General features: G+C 45.1%; 1 protein-coding gene across 3 annotated transcripts; it reads left to right on the forward strand.

The window, feature by feature from the left end:
* The first annotated feature begins 673 nt into the window (after nt 1-673).
* On the forward strand, nt 674-19,326 carry znf219 (zinc finger protein 219). 3 transcript variants are annotated; one of them, XM_019266618.2, is made up of 5 exons: nt 674-823; nt 9,548-9,632; nt 9,819-12,144; nt 12,321-12,413; nt 14,111-19,326. In XM_019266618.2, exons 3-5 carry the CDS (start codon nt 9,822-9,824, stop codon nt 15,301-15,303), a joined length of 3,609 nt encoding a protein of 1,202 aa, XP_019122163.1. In that variant the 5' UTR covers nt 674-823; nt 9,548-9,632; nt 9,819-9,821; the 3' UTR covers nt 15,304-19,326. The 3 variants fall into 3 exon arrangements, with proteins under 3 accessions (XP_019122163.1, XP_019122164.1, XP_010737755.2); XM_010739453.3 differs by having other exon boundaries at nt 675-823; nt 12,321-12,467; XM_019266619.2 differs by lacking the exon at nt 12,321-12,413.
* The last annotated feature ends 837 nt before the right edge of the window (nt 19,327-20,163 follow it).

Consider the following 20,163-nt stretch of genomic DNA (forward strand, 5'->3'; position numbering starts at 1 on the left):
GGAGTTTTTTTTTTTTGTTTTGTTTTTTTGCTTAGGACCTCTTGCAATCCTCCCGAGGGACTCCCAGTGGTCCCCGGACATTATGTTGGGAACCCTGCATCCAAATATGTGCACTTTGTGTCTTCCCATCCTGGAAGTGTCCATGTGCTTCCGGGGTGGCTCACCACCACCAACACCAACAACACCAGCAGCTCATTCCTCGTGCCTGTCATCACTTTTAAAACACACTTCCATCGGTGTGAAACTTTTTATATTTATATATATATTTTTATTTTTATACATATCCTCCCCCTCCTCCTTCTTCTTGTCCTTCCTCCACGACTGAAAGAAACAGAGACCGTCTCTCCAAACTGTCAGCTCCCCGCCACCCCAGATGCCATATTTAGGATACAAATGTGAGGAGATGACAGCGTTGTAAAATGGTGCCCGTGCTGAGATTATAATTAACATTTCCAACCTACATCACTCTCCCTCCCACTTTCTCCTCTGCTTCCCCCCCTCCTTTCTTTCTCCCTTTCTTTCTTTCTCTTTTTTTTAATTCACCCACTCCTGTACAATAAACGGGGAGAGAGAGAGAAATGCAAGAGGGAGAAAAAGAAAGGGAAAGAAAAGGGGAGATGGAGGAGGACAAGGAGGAGGAGAGAGTGAAAGAGAGAGAGAGAGGAGAGGGTGACCAAACGGAGGGAGGGAGGGAGGGAGGGGGAAACGGCGTATGCTTGTATACAACCCTGATTTCCATTTTTTTCCCAACTCGTAATGTATTTAATTCAAGTGAAACGTAATCATGACGTGTCGTGTCATTAATCTGCTCGCCGCCTCTCCCGTAAGTACACTGAGTCTTTACTTTGAACATATATGCTCTATCTTCATCCATACTTCATCTTTTTTTTCTTTTTTGGATAAACCCGCTCCGGATCTGTGTTTACATCTTATACACTTTTTATGCGCGAGCCGTCACACGCGGCCGGAGAAACATTTCCAAAATAATTTTAAAAAATATATTTGTTGAATTTAATCACGAATGGTTTTTTTTTCTTCTTTGCACGAGGAACACACACACACACACACACACACACACACTCGGGATAATATAGTTTGTTTTTATTTTTATTTCTATTTTTAATTCCAGTGTGTGTGTGTGTGTGTGTGTGTGTGTGTGTGTTTGGCATGATGCATGTATGTTTGGATGTATGTTAACCGCGCGTTCCGGACCACTTTAACGTGTGTGTGTGTGTGTGTGTGTGTGAGTGTGTGTCATGTATGTAAAGCCGGTGTATGTGCGCGCGTGGCCGATCATTGCATGTAGCTGTCCTCGAGCTCTCTCCCTTTTATTTCCTTATAGCCCGTGACATGACAAAAAAAAAAAAAACACGCACGCATGTTTCACGTTTCCTCCCGATCCGTCAGGAAACATGTGGAGACTCTTTAAAATGGTCGCAAGTGCAGGAAAAGTGTCTGAGAGGAGGATTCGGGGGGAATTCGCGGAACTTTAACCAAGTTCTGGCTCCTTCCACCTCCCCCTGCTCCTGCTCCTGCTCCTGCTCCTGATCCTGCCTCTGACCTGCAGGACGACACGAAAAGTCGCTTTTTTCTTTTTTGGCGTAAAACAAAAAGAAGAAGGCACAAGTTTGTCGGTGCGTAACGGGAGAGAGAGCTCGGAGCGGATTGTTGCATGTTCCCCAAAAACCGAAAACGCGATGACTCGTTCTTTTGTTGGCTTGTTGGAAGTGTTGCATTGTTTTTCCCAAACCCAGATAAGCAGAAACGCCACTTTGATCCGCTGCGTGATGTGCGCAGTGTCTGCCCTCCACCTTTTTTTTTTTTTTTTTACTCCACTGTTTACTACAAACGCGTTTCCTTGTCCTAACATCACCTCCACCGTGTGCGAGCTCGACAAAGTGGCGTGTTGCAAAGTGTGACCGTGAAGTTCCCGGTTTCATGATCAAAATGTTTTTATTTTTTATCAGGGGAAGGACTGATGTCGGGTTTTTTTTTTGGTTTTTTTTGGGGGGGGGGGGAGATTGGCAAGATGAAATCCATGATGGCACTTTTTTCCTCCCCGTCCTCCTCTCGCTCCTCACTCCTCCCTTAATCTTTTGTATAGAAAATTTAAGAACAAAATGGAGCAGCGGAGAGAGAGAGAGGATAGATAGGCTGACATGACACACACACACACACACATTCACACACGCCACCCCCGACTTCCCACCCCTCCAAAAAAAAAAAAAAAAACTACGTTCCCACTGTTTCTGATTTTTAATCGCATTTCTTTCTTTTTCTTTTTTTTTTGGGTTTGTGCGCACCGCATCTGCGCGGCAGGGCTGATCTCTGCTGTTTATTAGTGCATTGTTTGTTGATGGTTATTTATTTCATTAATGTGCCTCTAATTGAGATGGCCGCGAGAGAGAGAGAGAGTGAAAGAGAGAGAGAGAGGGACTGAAAATGGTTGCACGTTATTGACGCACATCACAGGGGCAAGGAGGAAATTCCTCCTGAGATAAGGCGCAGACGTGTCATCTGGGTTTGACCAAAAAGACGCTCCCTGTCGCCTTTTCCACAACCAATGGAAAATGTTTAAGGATCCTGAAATGCCCTATTTATACATCCAGCCCCAAATGTCACACTTTTTTTTTTCTCTCTCTCTCTGAGAGCGTGTGCACGCTGGTGGAAGTAGGTTGACATTGCTCGGCTTGTCCTATAAACAGGGGGATGTTGTGTTTCTGACACATCGGATCATCTTTGAACTGCACCGTGTCTCCGTGAAACCCCTCCTGAGTCCATCTGTAAAAGAATAAAATCACATTCTCGTTGATATTTGAGACTTTTTCAAACCGTAAAACTCCAAAAACTAAAAAGTCTCCCCGTGTCTTGCAGCCCTACAGGTTGTCTACTTTCCGATACCGAGTCCTGATGAATCTGAGACACTGGCACCTCCATTAAAAAAGCGCCTAATGTTTTTTTTTTTTTTTTTAATGCTTCATTCAGACCTGTCTCTGCTTGTTGTATTTTCAAGTATCCTCCTCCTCCTCCTCCTCCTCCACAGCCACCATCAACGCCTCCTCCTCCCCATCTTTGTACATACTGTACTGTACTCGAGGGGGCACATACACCCCGATCCAGGTGGCTCTTGGGGCGGGGGGGGGATTGTATGCGAGGGAGAAAAGAGACAGAGTAAAAGGGAGAGGAGTGTAGCACCAATCAAGGCTTCTGATTGATATAATTGGGTCATTAGTGCGCTGCGGGAGAGGCACCTGCTTGCCCTCAGTTAGGGAGAATCTACTGCATTGTGACATTTTGAGACTGTTGAGAGTTCTGCTAGCTGCTCGGGATTAGTGCGTATTTAGAGCATTAGGGTCTTACTTAAATAGTACGCCGCTTGTGCCACTTGTGCTTCGAGTTTGCAGACCGGTTTCAAACTGATTTTTCCACAGCGAGAGGTGGCGGACAGGTAGATGGTTTCTCCGCTTCTCCGCTTTGTGCACCCCCTGACCGACTGAAATCAGGATTTCGGTAGCAGCTAAAGCAGGTCAGCAGCAGGAGAGAGGGGGTCCGCTGTGATTTCTGACAGCAGGTCAAGCAAAAGATGGAGATGGTGAGCAGAGGAAACCCACAGGTTGCTTAGAGCGTGCTCCTCCAACACCTTTAGCAAATTTAGGATTTGTGCAGGGAGGGTTGCATCCGTCAGTCTTTCTAACTTTTGGAAACGATCCGACATGTGCAGCCGCTTCTCAGATCTGTGGAGGTGAGACGGCAAAGAAGCTTTCCTTTGTCAGTGTGTGCAACACTTGGACGAACCCTGACCCCGACACCTTCAAGGAAAGTCTGCTTCGTCCTTTTCGTCACGCTCTACTCCACCTACAAACACTTCTGTCTGGTCCCACAAACACAAACTAGTTCCTTCTGATCACACTCTCACCTTTAGGCTCAGATCCCCTGACAGAAAAGTTACTTTCCAATCTTGTATAAAAAGTCACGGTGCCCGGTGACCCTGAATTACACCGAAGTATCGACACGCGTTCAAATATATATATATATATATATTAAAGTGTAATTGGGAGCGCATGGAGCAAGGTGTTACTAAGAAAGAGAACACATGCTCTGCAAATTTCCCAAGGGTGAACAAAGAATCAACCCATGTTAACAGTTTCTATTTTGTTCTAAAAGGTGCTCACATGTCTGATACACATATTCCACAAGGAGGTCGCAGTGTAGGGTCAGTATCCCTGTGGGCTCGTGGGTAGTCGGCATCTTGCTCAAGGACACTTCAGAGGAGGTGGAGGGGGGGTTACTGCTGATGGAAGGGTGTCAAATTTTTGGATTTCGGATCCGGGCGTTCGTCATTTCGTGGACGGTTTTCCGTTGGGTTCTCGATGACGTAGGCGTTCGTTTCACCTGTCAGATGCACGCTCGTCTGCCTTTGCTTCTTTTCACTCAGCCCCCGCAGGTGATCCTCAGTGCGCACAGATAAGCCTTTCCAGTGATTTGCTTATGACATTTCCATGCTCCAAACCAATTCTTCTTATTTTTTAAAAAGCCCTCGGTCTTGTAATCCTGAATCACGGCAGTCAGTCAAGCGCCCGCCTCCGCTCATTGGTTTAGACACAGCGCGAGGCCCCGCGTGACTCGGGAGCTGGAGTCTCGTTTTCTCTGCCCGAGATGATGCTGTGATGTTTCCAACGTTTCGGATTCACTCGCTCAGATCTGGCACTCCCAAGATCGGGCGCTCGGCAAACTGTCGGCTCGTGTTCTCCGCTGGAGGAGGAATTCATTCAGAGAAAGAGCAGGAGCAGGAGGAGATGGACGGTCGAGGGGGAGGCAGAGGAGAAGAAGTGGTAAGGTTAGGAAGGAAGAAAGCAACAGGATAGCAGATAAAACATTTTCCTTCCACTTTTTCCAAGAATGTTGCCGGTGGCCACCCCAGATCTAGCAAAAAGATGAATGAGCTGTGGACGGATTTAGAGTCGGGGGCTGAGTGTATCATCGTGGCATCGTCATTTGAAACTCTTTCCTCATCTGACTCACAAAGTACATGTCGAAAAGTTCACTCCAACGAAGGAGACCTTTATTTCCTGACGGGACCACGAGTGGTTGAACTCACCGGCCTCGTCTGGAGGCTTTCCCCACCGTTATCAGTGCCGGAGCTGAAGATGAGGGGAGGGGAGAGCCAGACAAAGTTGGAGTGAAGCAGGGGGTTCAGGGAAAGGTGAAGTAAAGGAAATGAATACCGTCTGTGGGGAAGTTCGCCACGTGACCACGCGCTAAAAAACCACAGGGCCAAATTATACTGTACCGCACAGAGAGCGGACTCCCCTCGCCTCCTCCTCCTCCTCCTCCTCCTCTTCCCTCAGCTGCTCATCCTCTCTTATACACTTTTTTTTGTGGTCAGTCTCTCATACACCCACTTATCCCCAAAGGACACCTCACAGCACACACACACACACACATTTAAGTAATACAGCTGCAAAAAAGATACACTTGTAAGGCTGACGTACACGCTCGGCCTGCGGATACGCATTTTACTTTATGCCCTAAGGGGGCCAGGCCTGAGACCTTGGAGGTGTCTATTTTTAGGCGTAATAGAGGAGACAACACAAATGTAGTTGTTGTGTCCTCCTTTCACTATTCAGTGTCCCCAGAGGACAGGTTAGAACAGGGCTGGTCCTAGCTATTGGCAATGTGGGCGGCCACCCAGGGCGCATTCTCCGTGGGGGGCGCACGAGCGCCCGAAAAAGAAAAAAACCTCGCGAATTTTCGATACCGCCCATTAAGTTAGCGTAGCGGGCGCCCCGGGTGTGGGGTGTTGACAAGGCAGACGGGGGCGGCGGACAGACTGATGGGGGCGCACGGGTGTTCGCCCAGGGCGCAAATGTGGCCAGGACCGGCGCTGGGTTAGGGTTCCCAACTTGGAATCCGGGCTGCAAAACAAACCGATGGGGTCATTTGCAAAAAGCGGAGACGTCTTCAAACTCCAAAAACTTAAAATAACCAATCACGCAAACTTAATCATGCAAACTGTGACGAGTGGTTACCAAGTAGCTACTGCTCGGTTACTAACAAGTCAAAAACAAAAAAAAGGTCACAAGCCGGCGCTACAGGCGGTGGATTATCTTAACGTACAAGCTCGGAACATTTACACATGATTCATGCAAAGCTGAGCAGATGTAGTACTTCCTGCCCACACACACACACTGTTAAAAACACTAAGTGAAAGGTGTTCACACCCTCACATTTACAATTATGATGTGTAGCGTTTCTGGCATGTAGGAACCTGCGCTAACTGCCTCCACAATAAAACTCTATCACTCAGTGGATATTTACACAATGACATCAAACTTGTCTGAACATATTGTGCTCATACTCCCTTGGCAACTATGCATCGTGGATGTGATGTGTATGACTAAGCAACCCCTCTCCGTTTCCCTCTGAACACACCTCGTGACACGTTATCAGTATTTAAAGCGTTTTTTGATTGTAGGGAAAAAAAAAAAGACTTCCAGCGAAGGTAAAGTGGCTTATCTCTGCGCCCGCAAAGTTACACTGCAATTACGCTAATGACAACATCGTGGAAGTGCTTAACACAACAACGATATGCTTTTAAGCTGTCATTACAGTGTGAATTGCAACGTTGTTGCAACGCTGCAAAAAGGTTTCTCCGTTGACTCCCTTCTTTCGGACCTTTAAAGGTCCAGTGTGTAAGATTTAGGAGTTCTTCTTTGCAGGGTTGGACTACAATATTCATCACCCCAGGATAAGAACTGTTGTGGTTTTGTCCGCCAATGTGGACCGCCAGTTTTCTACAGTAGTCCAGAGCAGGCAAACTAAACTCTGATCTAGATGTGACCTTTTGCTTTTTAGGTGAATTTTACAGCCGGAGTTGTAACTGCATGCTTGGTAGGAGCACAGTATATCATTGTTTTAGGCTTACAGGATCACTGAAGCTCTGAATCCAGATCTTTGAAGAAGCTTTTATGTTAGTTTAATGCAACATCGTGTAACTTTTCTATCATTAAATAACAGATTTTGGTAATGAGGTGTATGGGCCACTCTGCCCATGGTACGTCTGTTCTTGTAACTTTGTGCTACGTACTTCTACGTAGTGAAACTATCAGGAGGATCTGACGTCCTCGGACATTACATAGAAACCTCTACGAAGTTTTTCTGAGTATTCATTTGGTTTACGTCTCCTGCGTGGTGAAACATTGGGTAGATTTGTTGGTAACGTGGACAAACGTCCGGAGGTGCTCGAGCTGGCTGGTTTTCTTGGTTCATTTACACCTTTTTGGGTTTTTTGTTTTTTCCCCGTGCGCTTCTGCTCCACCTGATTCCAATCTGATTTTCTGTCCCTCCGTCACCCAACCCCCTCCTTGCATCCTTTATGCTGCTGCACCTTATCTCATTCTCTCCATCTATCCAAATACACTTTATTGGCATGACAGGGCCGGTGGTTGGCGACAGCCACCGTCACGGTAGAACAATGCATTGTGATGGTGATATTCATATGATAATGCCATCAGACTTAACAGTGCTGCAGATACATTTAGATAGCCGGCCTCCCCGCTCTCTCTCTCTCTCTCTGTCTCTGTCTGCCTCGATGTGTGTGTTGACTTTTCAAATGATTTTTAAATCTGTTGTTCTCTGCTCGTGTTATGCCCCAGCCTTCCACTCCACCACTCGGATCCCTCTCTGTTCCAGCATGTCTGTCTCTTTACCCTATTTTCTTCCCCCCCTTCTTCTTCTTCTCCTTCTCTCAACACCATGCTGGCAATCACATTAAATCATTTTCATTCACATGGCTTCTGACAATGTTTTTTTTTTTTAACGCTGCCCAGTTTGTAACTGCACTGTATGTCTCTCTCTCTCTCTTTCTTTCTCTCTGTCTGCCTCCTTTCTCATTTTTTTTTGCTCTTCGCCATGTTGGCAGGGCCCAATCTACCAGCTGATATCAGCATTCCCTGGCACTCCGCCAACTGGCAACACTGCAGGAGAGAAAGAAAGAGAGAGAGAGAGAGGGAGAGAATGAAAGAAAATTAGTGAATAATAGACGGAGGGAGGGAGCAGAGAGAATGAGAGAGAGGGGGATGGGGAGAGTATGAATCAGGGAGAGAAAGAAAGACAGAAAGGGAAAGAAGGAAGACAGGGAGAGAAGGAACAATAATGGTGGATTAAGAAAGGACTCTGTGTGTGTGACTGTGTGTGTGTGTGATTGATATGGTGTGATATCCATGTGAGTCATAGCTGAGCTAAAATGTCAACTGGCTACATGAGAATCTCTTTGTCATCCAGGCTGGGTGACACACACACACACACACACATATATATACAAATCCAGCAGATCATATAAACATATATGTGCCCGTAACGCGGCGGGAACACAAATACGGGCGACACACCTGCGAGCACAGATGTTCCATTGTTTCGCCACAATGATTGATGACCTTTTGTTTTTGTTGTGGGCGCCTCTGCCGCCGCTCCTCAACTCCAAACCGAGTGATGGACGAAAAAAAAAACAGCCGATGTGCATAAATCCGTTTTTTTTTTTTTTTAAATGATGCAAACTGCTGCGCACTCGAAAAAATATTTGGGCGTGTGGGGCTCGCATTTGCCAAAGTGCTTGCGTGCTTCAATATGCTGTATATCACACTTTATGTTTCAGCTGACTCTGTAATCCGGCCTGATGGTTTGCAAGTAGACTCAACACAACAGGAGAATAAAGCTTACATCTGTATTTTACTTAAACAAGTAACCATGACTAAGCAGTGTATGGGTCAGAGCCACCACACCCAGACAGTAGATTTAAAAAATATTGCTTGCATGCTACAATAGATTGTGTGTGTGTATGTGTGTGTGGGTGTGTGCATGTGCATATACAATCCTGATTTAAGCAAAAAAAAAAAGCTGCTACTGTATGAGTGTACAGGAAGGGTGTGTGGGGAAGTCCAAACATTGCGCGCCCATCCTGTTTGGGACAGTCCATGTCCTGTGGTTGGTGCCCTTAACTGCTAAACACACACACACACACACATAGACAGATACACACCGGTGCATATTCACACGGGCGGCTAATCATCCCATATGTGCTAACAGTATGCTGGAGTGCATTGTGAACACATGCAGGCGAGAACAGGTGCACACCTGTTACACATCGAAGAAAAAACGTGGCGTGCAGCACACCCACGCCGTGCCCGAGAAGTGAATGAAGAATCAAACATTTAACACGCTTTAAAAGACGAGCGCGCGTTTGATTCTCTGCTATTAGCATTCGTGATGGAATGCATTCAATGAGTTGGTTTTTATCCAATAAATAAATAAATCTGCTACACGCAATTCAACGCTCGATATTTCAAAAGCGTTTACGCCTACGCCCCGACACTGATATTGCTAATTTACCTAAAGTCTTTAGTTAGATAATGGCTTCAATTATGTGCTTAAATGTGTTTTTAAACTGGCATAATTTCAAGTGCAATAATTGTTAGGTGTTTGATTGCAAATAACTCATATTTAAAGTTTCTTATTCATCATGTTTTTTTTTTTGTTTTTTTGTTCCCAGAAAATTAAAGGAGGAGGCTGCAACAGAAGTGTGTCCCCCATCAGCCGAGACACTAAAGAATGGCATAACATCACACACACTGCTGGTAATTCTCCACTGTTCTCACACATATGCATTTAAAACTAATGCTGTTTGTATGTCGATGTTAGAGCTCGTGTTACAGTACAAGATTGTGGAGTGCAACATGCAAATTTAACCTTTCCTCCAGGTTTTTAACTTGACTCATCCGTCCCTCGCTCACTATCTGCCTCTCTGTGTTTTGTACTGATAGAGGATGGATTCTCCGCCGGAGTGTGTGTTGTCTCTTTCTTGTGAACAACCCCAGTCACCCCCAACACTGCCATCCCTGGACCACAGCCCTCAGGCTTCCTCTCCTCACACCCTGCTCTCTCTACCCGACAGCCCGGTCGTTCTGCCCATTCACAGTCCCGAACCTTCCCCTCAGAGCCTGGACACCACGCCTTATTTCTCCCTCTCTCCTTTCCCCCTCCACGAGGAGACTAACAACAATCACCACGACGTTGATGAAGACGATGACGAGGAAGGACTGGATGGAGTTCCTCCGTCCCCTACCCCAGCAGTGGCTCTGTTCCCAGGAGGAGGGGGACAAGAGGCTGGATGCAGCCCGTGCTTGGACTCCTCTCCACCGGCCACGCCGTCGGCGCCAGTCCCTGGGTTTGGAGCCCTGGAGCTGGCCCTTTCATCGGGGCAGGGTGGTAACTGCAGTGATGAGCTAGACCTCCAGCTGTTTCAGAAGGATACTGTCACCAGGACGATACCAGGAGTGGGAGGGGCTCCATCAGGGCCTGCGCTCAGGTTTCCCTGCCATGTATGTGGGAAGAGATTCCGGTTCCAAAGTATTTTGTCTCTCCATGCCCGAGCTCACAGTCTGGACAGAGACCGCAGAGCTTCAGCCCTATACCGGACCGGACTCCCGTCAGCACCCCTAAAGCAGCACCTCAAAATGCAACAGAACCACAAAGACTTAACACAGAATCACAGAAGTCACCCAAACCAGCGTTTACTGCCAGGAACTCTCATCCAACATCTCACAGAAGAAGAGGATGTTGACGGTGAGGTCAAAGGTCTAGACGACAGCCTACAGACAGACCAGAACCCAAACTTTTTACTGGATGACAGCACACCATTGACCCCTCCTCTTACAGAAGACCCTGTTTCTGTGACCTCTCCCTATTCTTCTACCATTGTGGAGGGTGCGTCTACTCCCATAGCGCCTACGTTTCGCTGCCATGCTTGCAAAGGAAAATTCCGCACGGCTTCGGAGTTGGCGCGCCATGTCCGCATTCTCCACAACCCGTATAAATGCACTCTTTGTCCTTTCTCTGCCAGCCAAGAAGAGAGCCTGGCATCTCACTTGCAGGAGTGCCACCCTTCCCCTGAGGTACCTGCTCTGCCACCGGCCTTCAATTCCAGGCCAGTTATTGCAACCCCAGACACCCCTGTGCCGACACCGACTCATACACCAGCCCCAACCCCAAGTACCACACAGGTGACACCAGCTGCCTCAGTGGCTGCGTCTCCCGCACTGCCAGCATTTCGCTGTGACACTTGTGGACAGCGGTTTACCCAGTCTTGGTTCCTGAAGGGACACATGCGAAAGCACAAGGACTCCTTGGATCATAAGTGCCAGGTATGTGGCCGTGGCTTCAAGGAACCTTGGTTCCTCAAAAATCACATGAAAGTACATCTCAACAAGCTTGGGTTAAAGGCCGGGCTGGGAGCCCTTGGGGGACCAGGAGGTGCTGAGCAGCAAGCCAAAGGCTCTGCTAATAATCAGTCTCTCAATGCCCTCTACTCAAGCCTCCTCCTGGCCCAGCGAGGAGGTGCCAGAGGTGGACAAGGAAGATCAGAGAGCAGCAGAATTGGGATGGGATCCAGCAAGTCAGCCATCCTAGGCTACTTAGGGTTGCCCAGTGATGGAAGTGGGGCCAGCTGCATGGAGAGACTTCAAGCAGTGGCTCAGGTGGCAGAGATGGGAAACGGTGGCGGTGGTATTGGAGGCTCAGGAGGAGGGGGGACAACTAGAGGAGGGGGCACAGGTGAAACCACAGCATCCGTTTCAGAAGGTGGGGACCAGGCTACTTGGTGGCAGTTGGTAGCTCGCAGTCTGGCAGTAGCGCAGCAGCAACAGCAGCAGCAGAGACCCCACCAGCGAGGCCAGCAGCAAGGTCAGCGAGGCCCAGGTCGGAGCTCGGTGATCACAGAAGCTGACCAAGTCAGAGCATATCTTGGAGGCCTGGATCCGAGAGAAGAGTCCGGGGGTGCAGGAGGGCCGTGGGAATGCCCAGACTGCGGAAAGCTATTCCGCAGCCTGCAGCAGGTGGTGGTTCATGCTCGCGTTCACACTCAGAGGCCCCCAAAAGGAGGTGGTGGCGAAGAAGAAAGTAGTGGTAGTAGTCGTAGAGGAGCGGGGCTTGGACGAGGAGGCACCGGTGAAGTGAGGCAGGAATCTCAGCTACACGGTGGTGGATCCCAACAAACAGGAGAAGCGAGGCAGGAATCAAAACTGCACGGTGGTGGTTCACAACAAGCAGGAGCAGCTGCAGGGTTTCACTCTGTCATCTCAAGCTTCAAAGGTACACCTTTTTCTGTTTAGTCTTAAGGTGTTTGCTCATACATAATATAGTGTAATCATCACAAGAGAATTAATATTTTCATACTGCTTTTCTGTTGTAATTAGAAGTTCTCGGGGGGCCCTTCACACCAGCTGGTATCTTTACTTTTTTTTTTCCACCTTTGTCTACGCTTGCAGGAGAAAATGGCTTGACAGCAGTCTCCTCCATACCTTCAGTTCCCACCAGGGAGCGAGTGCGTGGTAGAGGAATAAAAGACTGCCCCTACTGTGGTAAAGCCTTCCGCTCTTCACACCATCTCAAAGTACACCTGAGAGTTCACACAGGTGAGAAACTGCTGTGAGTTTAACAAACCACATTTGCTTTTTTTAACCTTTAGAAATCCCTGGAAAGGTTTCATTGAGCATCCTCGCTTTAGAAGCATTACCTTTCTTTTTTTTTCCTTCTTTTTTTAAAACACGTTCACCCCAGAGAGCTGGCCGGCGCTAATCATAGCCCTGTACTGCAGGCAACTGAGCAGCTCCACTGGAGCAACTCCTGGTTAAGTGCCTTGCTTGAGGGTATATCACTAGTAGTTTTTTTTTTGAGGAAAATCAAGCCACTCCAGGGATTAATACTGATAAATTTGCAGTACTTCTCTCACTAGCCTGTAACCTCATCCCCAAGACAGGTACATTTAGTTTTTTTTTACTGGGAATTAAATAGTACTCTTTTCTTTCTTCCCTAAATTCTGCAGAATTAAACTGTTTTGGCATTTTAAGATTAAGAATGATTCGTGACATGAAATATCCCGAATGCTCACGGATTTCTCCCTACATGCCTTTTAATCTTTCGGAATTTCTTCTTCTATCTTCGAAGCAAGACATTCTGTAATTGTACCCCTCGAATATACCCTAAAATAATTTTTAAGGATTACTCCGACTGTAGAGCAGAGACGCACGGCGCTCCAGCAGACGCATTCAACAACAACAGACTCTAACAGGCTTTAAGACTTAAAAAAAAGAAAAAAGAAAAGAAAAGAAACAATACAGAAATTAAGAAACTGAATGGTGACAATGATAATTTGGAACTCTCACAGCACTCACTCACACTCCATATGATCCATATTCATAATCAGCATGAGTCATTGCCATCTTGTATTATTTGCCTTCTGATCAAAATTAAGACCCTCCTTCCATTTCTGAGATGCCACCAATCTCCAGCAACTGGTAACTGGAGCACGTCCAAGTCTTTCCAGCAAGACTGTGCCCAGAATGCATTTAATGAAATCTATTTAGTATTTTCCATTATGAATACTCATCTATGGCTGACAGGACCTATCACATCACAGCTATATTATTCATGATAGCGTACAGCTCTTTTCCTCATGCACTATTGCTTCTCTGTGCCATCAAGTGATTACCACATGGTCAGTAATTTAAGTGAAGGCATCAAATTATAATAATACTCTCTTGATATTACTGTCCTCTTGAGATTATTGCCCCTCGAGACTTCTTACTCCATTTTTTTTCCATTTTATTTGCTTCAGCAACAAAATCTAATCGTTCATACTTTCGCATGTGCATCTGCATCCATCAATAGAGCTGTGTTCTTCTTTTGTTTGTTACTGTGAAAGAGATCGTTTATGCTTTTCATATGTAATACATTTCCTGCTGTTGAAATGCCTCCAGCATGATGCCTCCTCCTCTTTATCTTTCCCAGCAGTGTCATTTTAATCACTGATGGAATACTGCCATCTCCCTTTGAAATGCGTAACTACATTTCCCACTGTTTAGAAAAGGAACATAGCAGTTAATGCTGGAGTGTTTGAATGTCATTTTCTGAATTTCCAGGAAGAAATTCATTACGCTATGATATAAAAATCGATAAGAAACTTGCCTGACGTGTAATCCATCCAAGTTTAAATAAAGCTGTGAGTTATGATGCTTATTGAAACTGCAATACCATTTCTCCCATCTTATTTTTCTAGGTGAGAGACCCTACAAATGTCCCCACTGTGACTATGCGGGTACCCAGTCGGGCTCGCTGAAGTACCACCTCCAGCGGCACCACAGGGAGCAACGCAACGCCTTGGCAGCCTCTTCCAATTCCTCCTCCTCTGGTCTCACCTCTACTATCAACAGTCTGACCTCTGGAACCTCCGGGCTAGGCAAGCAGCGCCGATCCCAGCTCAACCACTGCCCGGTCAACCGAGGCCCAACCGACAGCTCCGCCTCTCGGCCCAGCCAGCAGTCATGGCTCCTGGGTCTTCCAGACCAACGGGAGCATCGGAAGGCCTTGGCAGCTCTAAGGGATGTTGACTTGGAGACTCAGTACAGGTATCTCTCTGGGGTGATGGGGGCCCTTTACCAAGGTGGAATGGAAGGGGGCTGGATCAGGGAGTCTCCTCCACCGAAGGCCCCTAAAGTGTCCCGTCGTAAGCCCCTCACTACAAGCCGAATGGTTCAGCCGTCGAGTGACAAGGAAGGGTCTGCACCTTCAACTCAAGAGGGTGGGTTTGAACCCCTGGATCTGTCCCGTCGCCCCTCACCTGGAGGGATGGAGGAGGATGGAGGCATGAGCTTAGGGGAAGGAGGAGGTGTAAGTGGTGGTGATAGCGGAGGGGATAGTTCATCAGGGGTCAAACTGAGCCAGTGTTTGTTCTGCCCTTTTCGTACATCCTCAGCAGAGCTGATGGCCATGCATCTCCAGGTCAACCACACCAGTAAGTCCAGGCGTAAAAGAGGTCCTTCGACTACCTTGGATGATGATGGAGCCCCAAAGGCCACCAAGCCCCGGACGGATCACTGTGACCTTGACTCTCTGACAATATGGAGGCATGTGAGGGAGGCAGAGTCCCAGGCACCCATCGGGGAATGGTCCTCAACTGAGGCCAAAACCTTGAACGGGCTATCTGAGGATACAGCAGAACATCTGGACGACATCCTCAACCACCCAGATTCCAACATGGCCTCAGTATCCAATAATTTAAGAGAAGTTCTGGACCCCAAGGAAAAAATGGAGGGGGATGAGGAAGAACAAGAGGAGGAATTGGAAGAGAATTTGGATAACAGCAGTCTGGAGGATTCACAGGACCAGGATCTGAGGATGTCCCTCGCTCTGTCACCAGCTTCGAGCTCCAACCACATGGTGGGAGAAGAGGAAAGGGTCTTAACAGATTAAAATGGATGACACCATTTAAATTGGAGAATTGGGTCCGATGGTTTCAACTAGATTTGACACAGAAATGAAGAAGAGGCGGGTGGCTTTGCAGAGAGAGAAAAAGAGGTTTATTAGGGTCAAATGAATATTTGCCTCTTTATGCTTTCATTTCTGGACAGAGGACCAATGAGGTTTTGAAAAAGACGGAGAGAAAAATCAATGCTCTTATGCTTCCTCCGAAATGATTCGTCTACTTCAGTTCTGACAGTGTGGTCGTTAACAAAATAAACTTCCTGCACAAAAGAGCATGGATGCATCTTTTCAGGATTGCGTAGAGGCCACTTTTTTTTTTTTTGTCTTTTTGTTGTTCAAGCTTCACTCCGAGACAGATGATTTTTAAGATGACCTCCTGTTTGATAAATGAAAAAGAAACATGTATAAGATCTAGGGCAGATCCTGCATCATTCCACATGCATTAATTCCACACTAATAATGGACTATATATCCCAGACTACTATACTGACCGCGTTGAAGCCAGCTGTGAAGAGATGGTCAGGAGAGCAGTTTGAAACCTCAAACTTCATGTTCCTCCTCAGCCCACGAGGATATAGAGGAACGTCAGCTAAGCTATTTGGTATTAATTTAAGGCATGAGGTAACTGTTGCAGGCCCCTTGCTTTCCCTCAACTATATATCACTGCCTTGTTTGTCTGAAAAGTGTTTCTAGACGATTGTTCTAAAGAAAAACAGAAAGAAAAAGTTTGTAACAGTTTTTCTTTTTCAGTTAGTGCCTGTTCATGTATGTTGTCGAGAGTCTCTGGTATTCCTTTGCATCGAGGCTCTGATAGGTCATTCATTTTATCTGAATATACAGTTTAAAATTTAAGTACAGTATATTTGTTCAAAGTGGTTCTAGGGTGTTGTGAATAGTTAAGTTGTAAAAGAAATGCTACATCGTAGCGCGACGTCCCGGACACGGGCGGCTCAGCTTGAAAAGAAAAGAAAAAAAAAAAGAAGTAGCGATTGATATAAATAATGTATAACGCGATTAAAAGAGGTCAAAGGCTGAGCGGTAGAAAAAGGGTCGCGGTTTCCGAAATTTTCAGTGTTTACAATGGTTGCTGGACGCGGGTTCGGTCGCCAAGGTGGCGTAGATGCGCGGAAAAAGAACAAAACCCAGAGCGGGGAGTCTTGTTTGAGGTGCCGTAGGGACGTCGCTCAAATCCCCGCCCATCCCCAAACACAATCAACTGACACCCTTTTAAAAGAGACAGAGACTTAGCAACTGTGTGAAAAAAAATAAAAGGAACAATGTTTTCCTCCATAGGAGAGAAGATACAAGGGTAGAGAACGAAAAAAGAAAGCAGTATCCCTGCCAAACAGGACTAAATCTGAGAAACGAACTGTACTCTCGGGGGTACGGTGTCTCTTTTAGATGAGTAGGTTCCCTCTCTTCTTCTTTTTTTTTATAAGAAAAGAAAAGACAATGGTAGGAATAATTATTAAAACACTAACAAATGCATAGACATCCCAGTAGAATATGTGTAGCTTTTGTAAAGACAAGAAAAAAAAAAAAGAAGCAGACTTTTGTTTATTTTCATTTCAAGATGCTTACAGAAAAAGGTTATCAATATAGGTAATATTGATTATAATGTTTGTGAGCTAAGACTAGTTGGAATGTCTATACAGAGCACTGTGCAAGGTTTGAGTTCCCAAAGTAGTTGTTTTTATTTTGACTTTTATCGATAGACCAAACGTTTTTTCAATGGAAGTTGTCACTTTCTGTTGTCGTTTTAAATGTGTAAAGCTGTGGTTTTCAATAGATCTACCCCATTGATTGTCGGTCAATCTGTTGATCAGCGTATCAGATATCCAACCGTCGAACTGGTTGTTAAAGAAAGTTCATATTCAGAGTACATCAACACATCTGTTGCTACAAATTGAAAACAATCAACCTCTTCTCACGGATTCTTGTGTTTTGAAGGTATATTCAGGGGATGAACAAATACGTATTAACCCCTTACACTGGTTACCAACCACTATTTATCTACTTGGACTACTTCTTGATGGGGTATTCTATGATTACAACCACACTTTAATGTGCATTAATGTGTTTCAGTTCTTCTTTTTTTTAGAGCACCTTATGAGTTTTTGTAGTGAAAGTCCCTTAGTGGTGTCTCCTTAACAACTACTGTCAATGCCATCGTGCCTTCTGTTTCAAGCACTTCCTGGTGTATTTTGTAAAACTCACCAAAAGCACTTAGCCTAAATCTACACACTCTTTCTTCCCCTCCGTCTCTGTCCTTCCACATCTCTCTCTCCCTTTTTTTTCCCACTCTTCTCCTTCATCACCTCGGCCCTATCTTCCCCTAATCTTTATCTCGTGTCTTCGTCAGATTTCTCTCCTCCTCCTCCTCAGGCCCGTACGGCCTTAAACAAGGTCACTAGGCCTTATTATTATTATTATAATCTAGCGTGGCTAGACTCTTGAAAGAATGGACTACCTAACCTTTAGGCGATTTAAAAAATCATTATAGATGTAGGGTTTGACTACTTTTTGGTCCTACTACTAACCCTTGGTAAACCAAAGCCCAAGTCTAAGTCTGATGAATATTATATTTAATCTTATAAAAAGGTGCCAAAACATGTCCGAGATGACACTAAAGCATGTATCAACTTAAGAAAACAAAAGAATTCACCTGTCCTCTTTCTTTCCCTCGTCCTCCCTCCTTTCCTCGCTCTCTCTCTCTCGTGCTTGCTCTCCCTCCATGCCCCTCTCTGCTCCGTAAACTGTTTATCTCTAGCACCACTTGAAGGTGACGTTGTACTATCTGGTATTGAGGCCTTTATTAGATTTTTATTTCAGTTCGTGTGGTGTTTGTTCGATGCCGTTGAGATGGAAAAATGCTCTTCTTATAATGATAATTATTATTATTGTTTTGGCATTATGGTTAAAAAAAAGAAAAATCAAAAGACAAAAAAAAAAAGAGAACTGTGTTGTTGAATGTTGTACAGATAGCACTAGAGATGTTGTGTTTCTTAAAGAGAGCACAAACCCGAGTGATGGTCCCTTCTACTCCTCCCACAGGCAGATGGGAATAAAACAGCCTGCCAATCAATCGAAATGTCTAATGACAGAAATTTCCTCTGCGATGACGTGATTTTCAAAATAAACCTCTTTTTTGTCTAAATAGGAGATTTGAATGTAAAACGGCAGCCTTTGACTCAAACTCCGTTTTCAAATTCCTTGCACAGAAGCCAACGTTTGTACTCTTTTGGACGTTTCAGTTAGATGAACACATCGGCGTCCATAAGCACTCGAACTTGAGCCCGTTTTAGCTCATTTATATCTACGGGATTAGGAGCATCTTTGAAAACTGGTGAAATACACATTTCTAAATCTCCAAAGATGGACAGTTGGGTTATTTTAACCATCTGTGTGTATTTATATAACTGCTATTTCCACTTAAAGAAGTGAGATTATATCAACTGTCTGTTTTGGGTGCCACCAGCCACAGTGGAGGGATAGAATATGTCCAAACTCTTCCGTGTTTGAATGTGTATTTCGCCTCATTTCTTTGAGATCCATTCACTAACTGAGCAAAAGAAACTTCAAAGACGTAAGCGTCTTTAAGTTGGAAAAATTGAAACTATTTCTTTACATCCGCATGTGTTTTTGACTGAATACAATGTGGCTTCCTTGTAATTTTTCAAACATATGTGAAAATTGCACCTTATTATCTCCTGATCGAGATGATTTCACCAAAAGGACGAGGCTATAATTTAGCGGGCCGATCCTACACATCTATCTATTATTAGGTATGATCGTTTTTTTTGAAGGTGTCGCTCGTGACGAAATGACAAATCGTTTTTTTTTTTTTGCGAGGTGAGGGGGCCATGCTGGGTTTGGGCTCTTGTGTAGTTTACTGCCATTGCAGTGAGGGAAAACTGATCTAACATAGTAGTGACTAATATGACTTTGTGGACAGATAAAAAAAAAATAAAAATAAAATGCATTAGAAATAAATAAACACAAACAAAATAACCATTGTGTCTCTTGTTCATGTCTTTGTACACCGGTAAACACGCACCACATGATTACACTGACAGACTTTGTGAAGAAGTTCAGGTCCACAGCCTGAATCAAGCTGCTGTGTTACAACCTTGTAGAGAATGACGCCCCCTTGTGGTTTGAGTAAAATTGATCTTTGTTTGTACACTGGAGTTGTAGAAGTAGTTGTAAATGTGTTAGAAATGGTGAAGAAGAAAGACAGAGGCCAGGTCAAATGTCTGGACATTACAGTTGCATGTAACATTAAAAATTCAGAATGTCAGGCTCATTAATAACATTTTTCTACAGCGGATGAGTCGCATGTTTCTTGAAGAAATCACTCTGACACGTCCCCAGTTGATTTTTGTATTCTTTTGAAAATTGTATCTTTAAATGTTTAAATGATTCATCATAATAAAACATTAACACAACAGAAATCTGAACACTGAATAAAGTCAGATTCAAAATTCTGTCAAAGGTTTTTGAATCGGTGTATAAATCAGAAAATACTGACAATCGCCATAGAAATGAAGAATAAAATGATACATATATCAGGCTATGAATGATATCTGAACAAACCAATCTGAAACAAACCTTCAGGTTATATATAGGGCCATCATCATGAATTAATGTCGACCTTTACTTTCCACTAAAATCTCATCAAACTCTTGTGCTGTGGCCAACCAAAGAGAAAAATACTTTCAGAGCTCTGAATCAGTTAAATCGGATAAAAAACAAGAAAATAAATAGATCTTGTGCAGCAGAAATGTTTTCCTGGTCGGGAACAACAGTCTGAAGAAAAACAACATGAAGGTTGATCAGATATAAAAG

Source organism: Larimichthys crocea, chromosome XIV, assembly GCF_000972845.2.
Source record: "Larimichthys crocea isolate SSNF chromosome XIV, L_crocea_2.0, whole genome shotgun sequence".
Classification (NCBI taxonomy): domain Eukaryota; kingdom Metazoa; phylum Chordata; class Actinopteri; family Sciaenidae; genus Larimichthys; species Larimichthys crocea.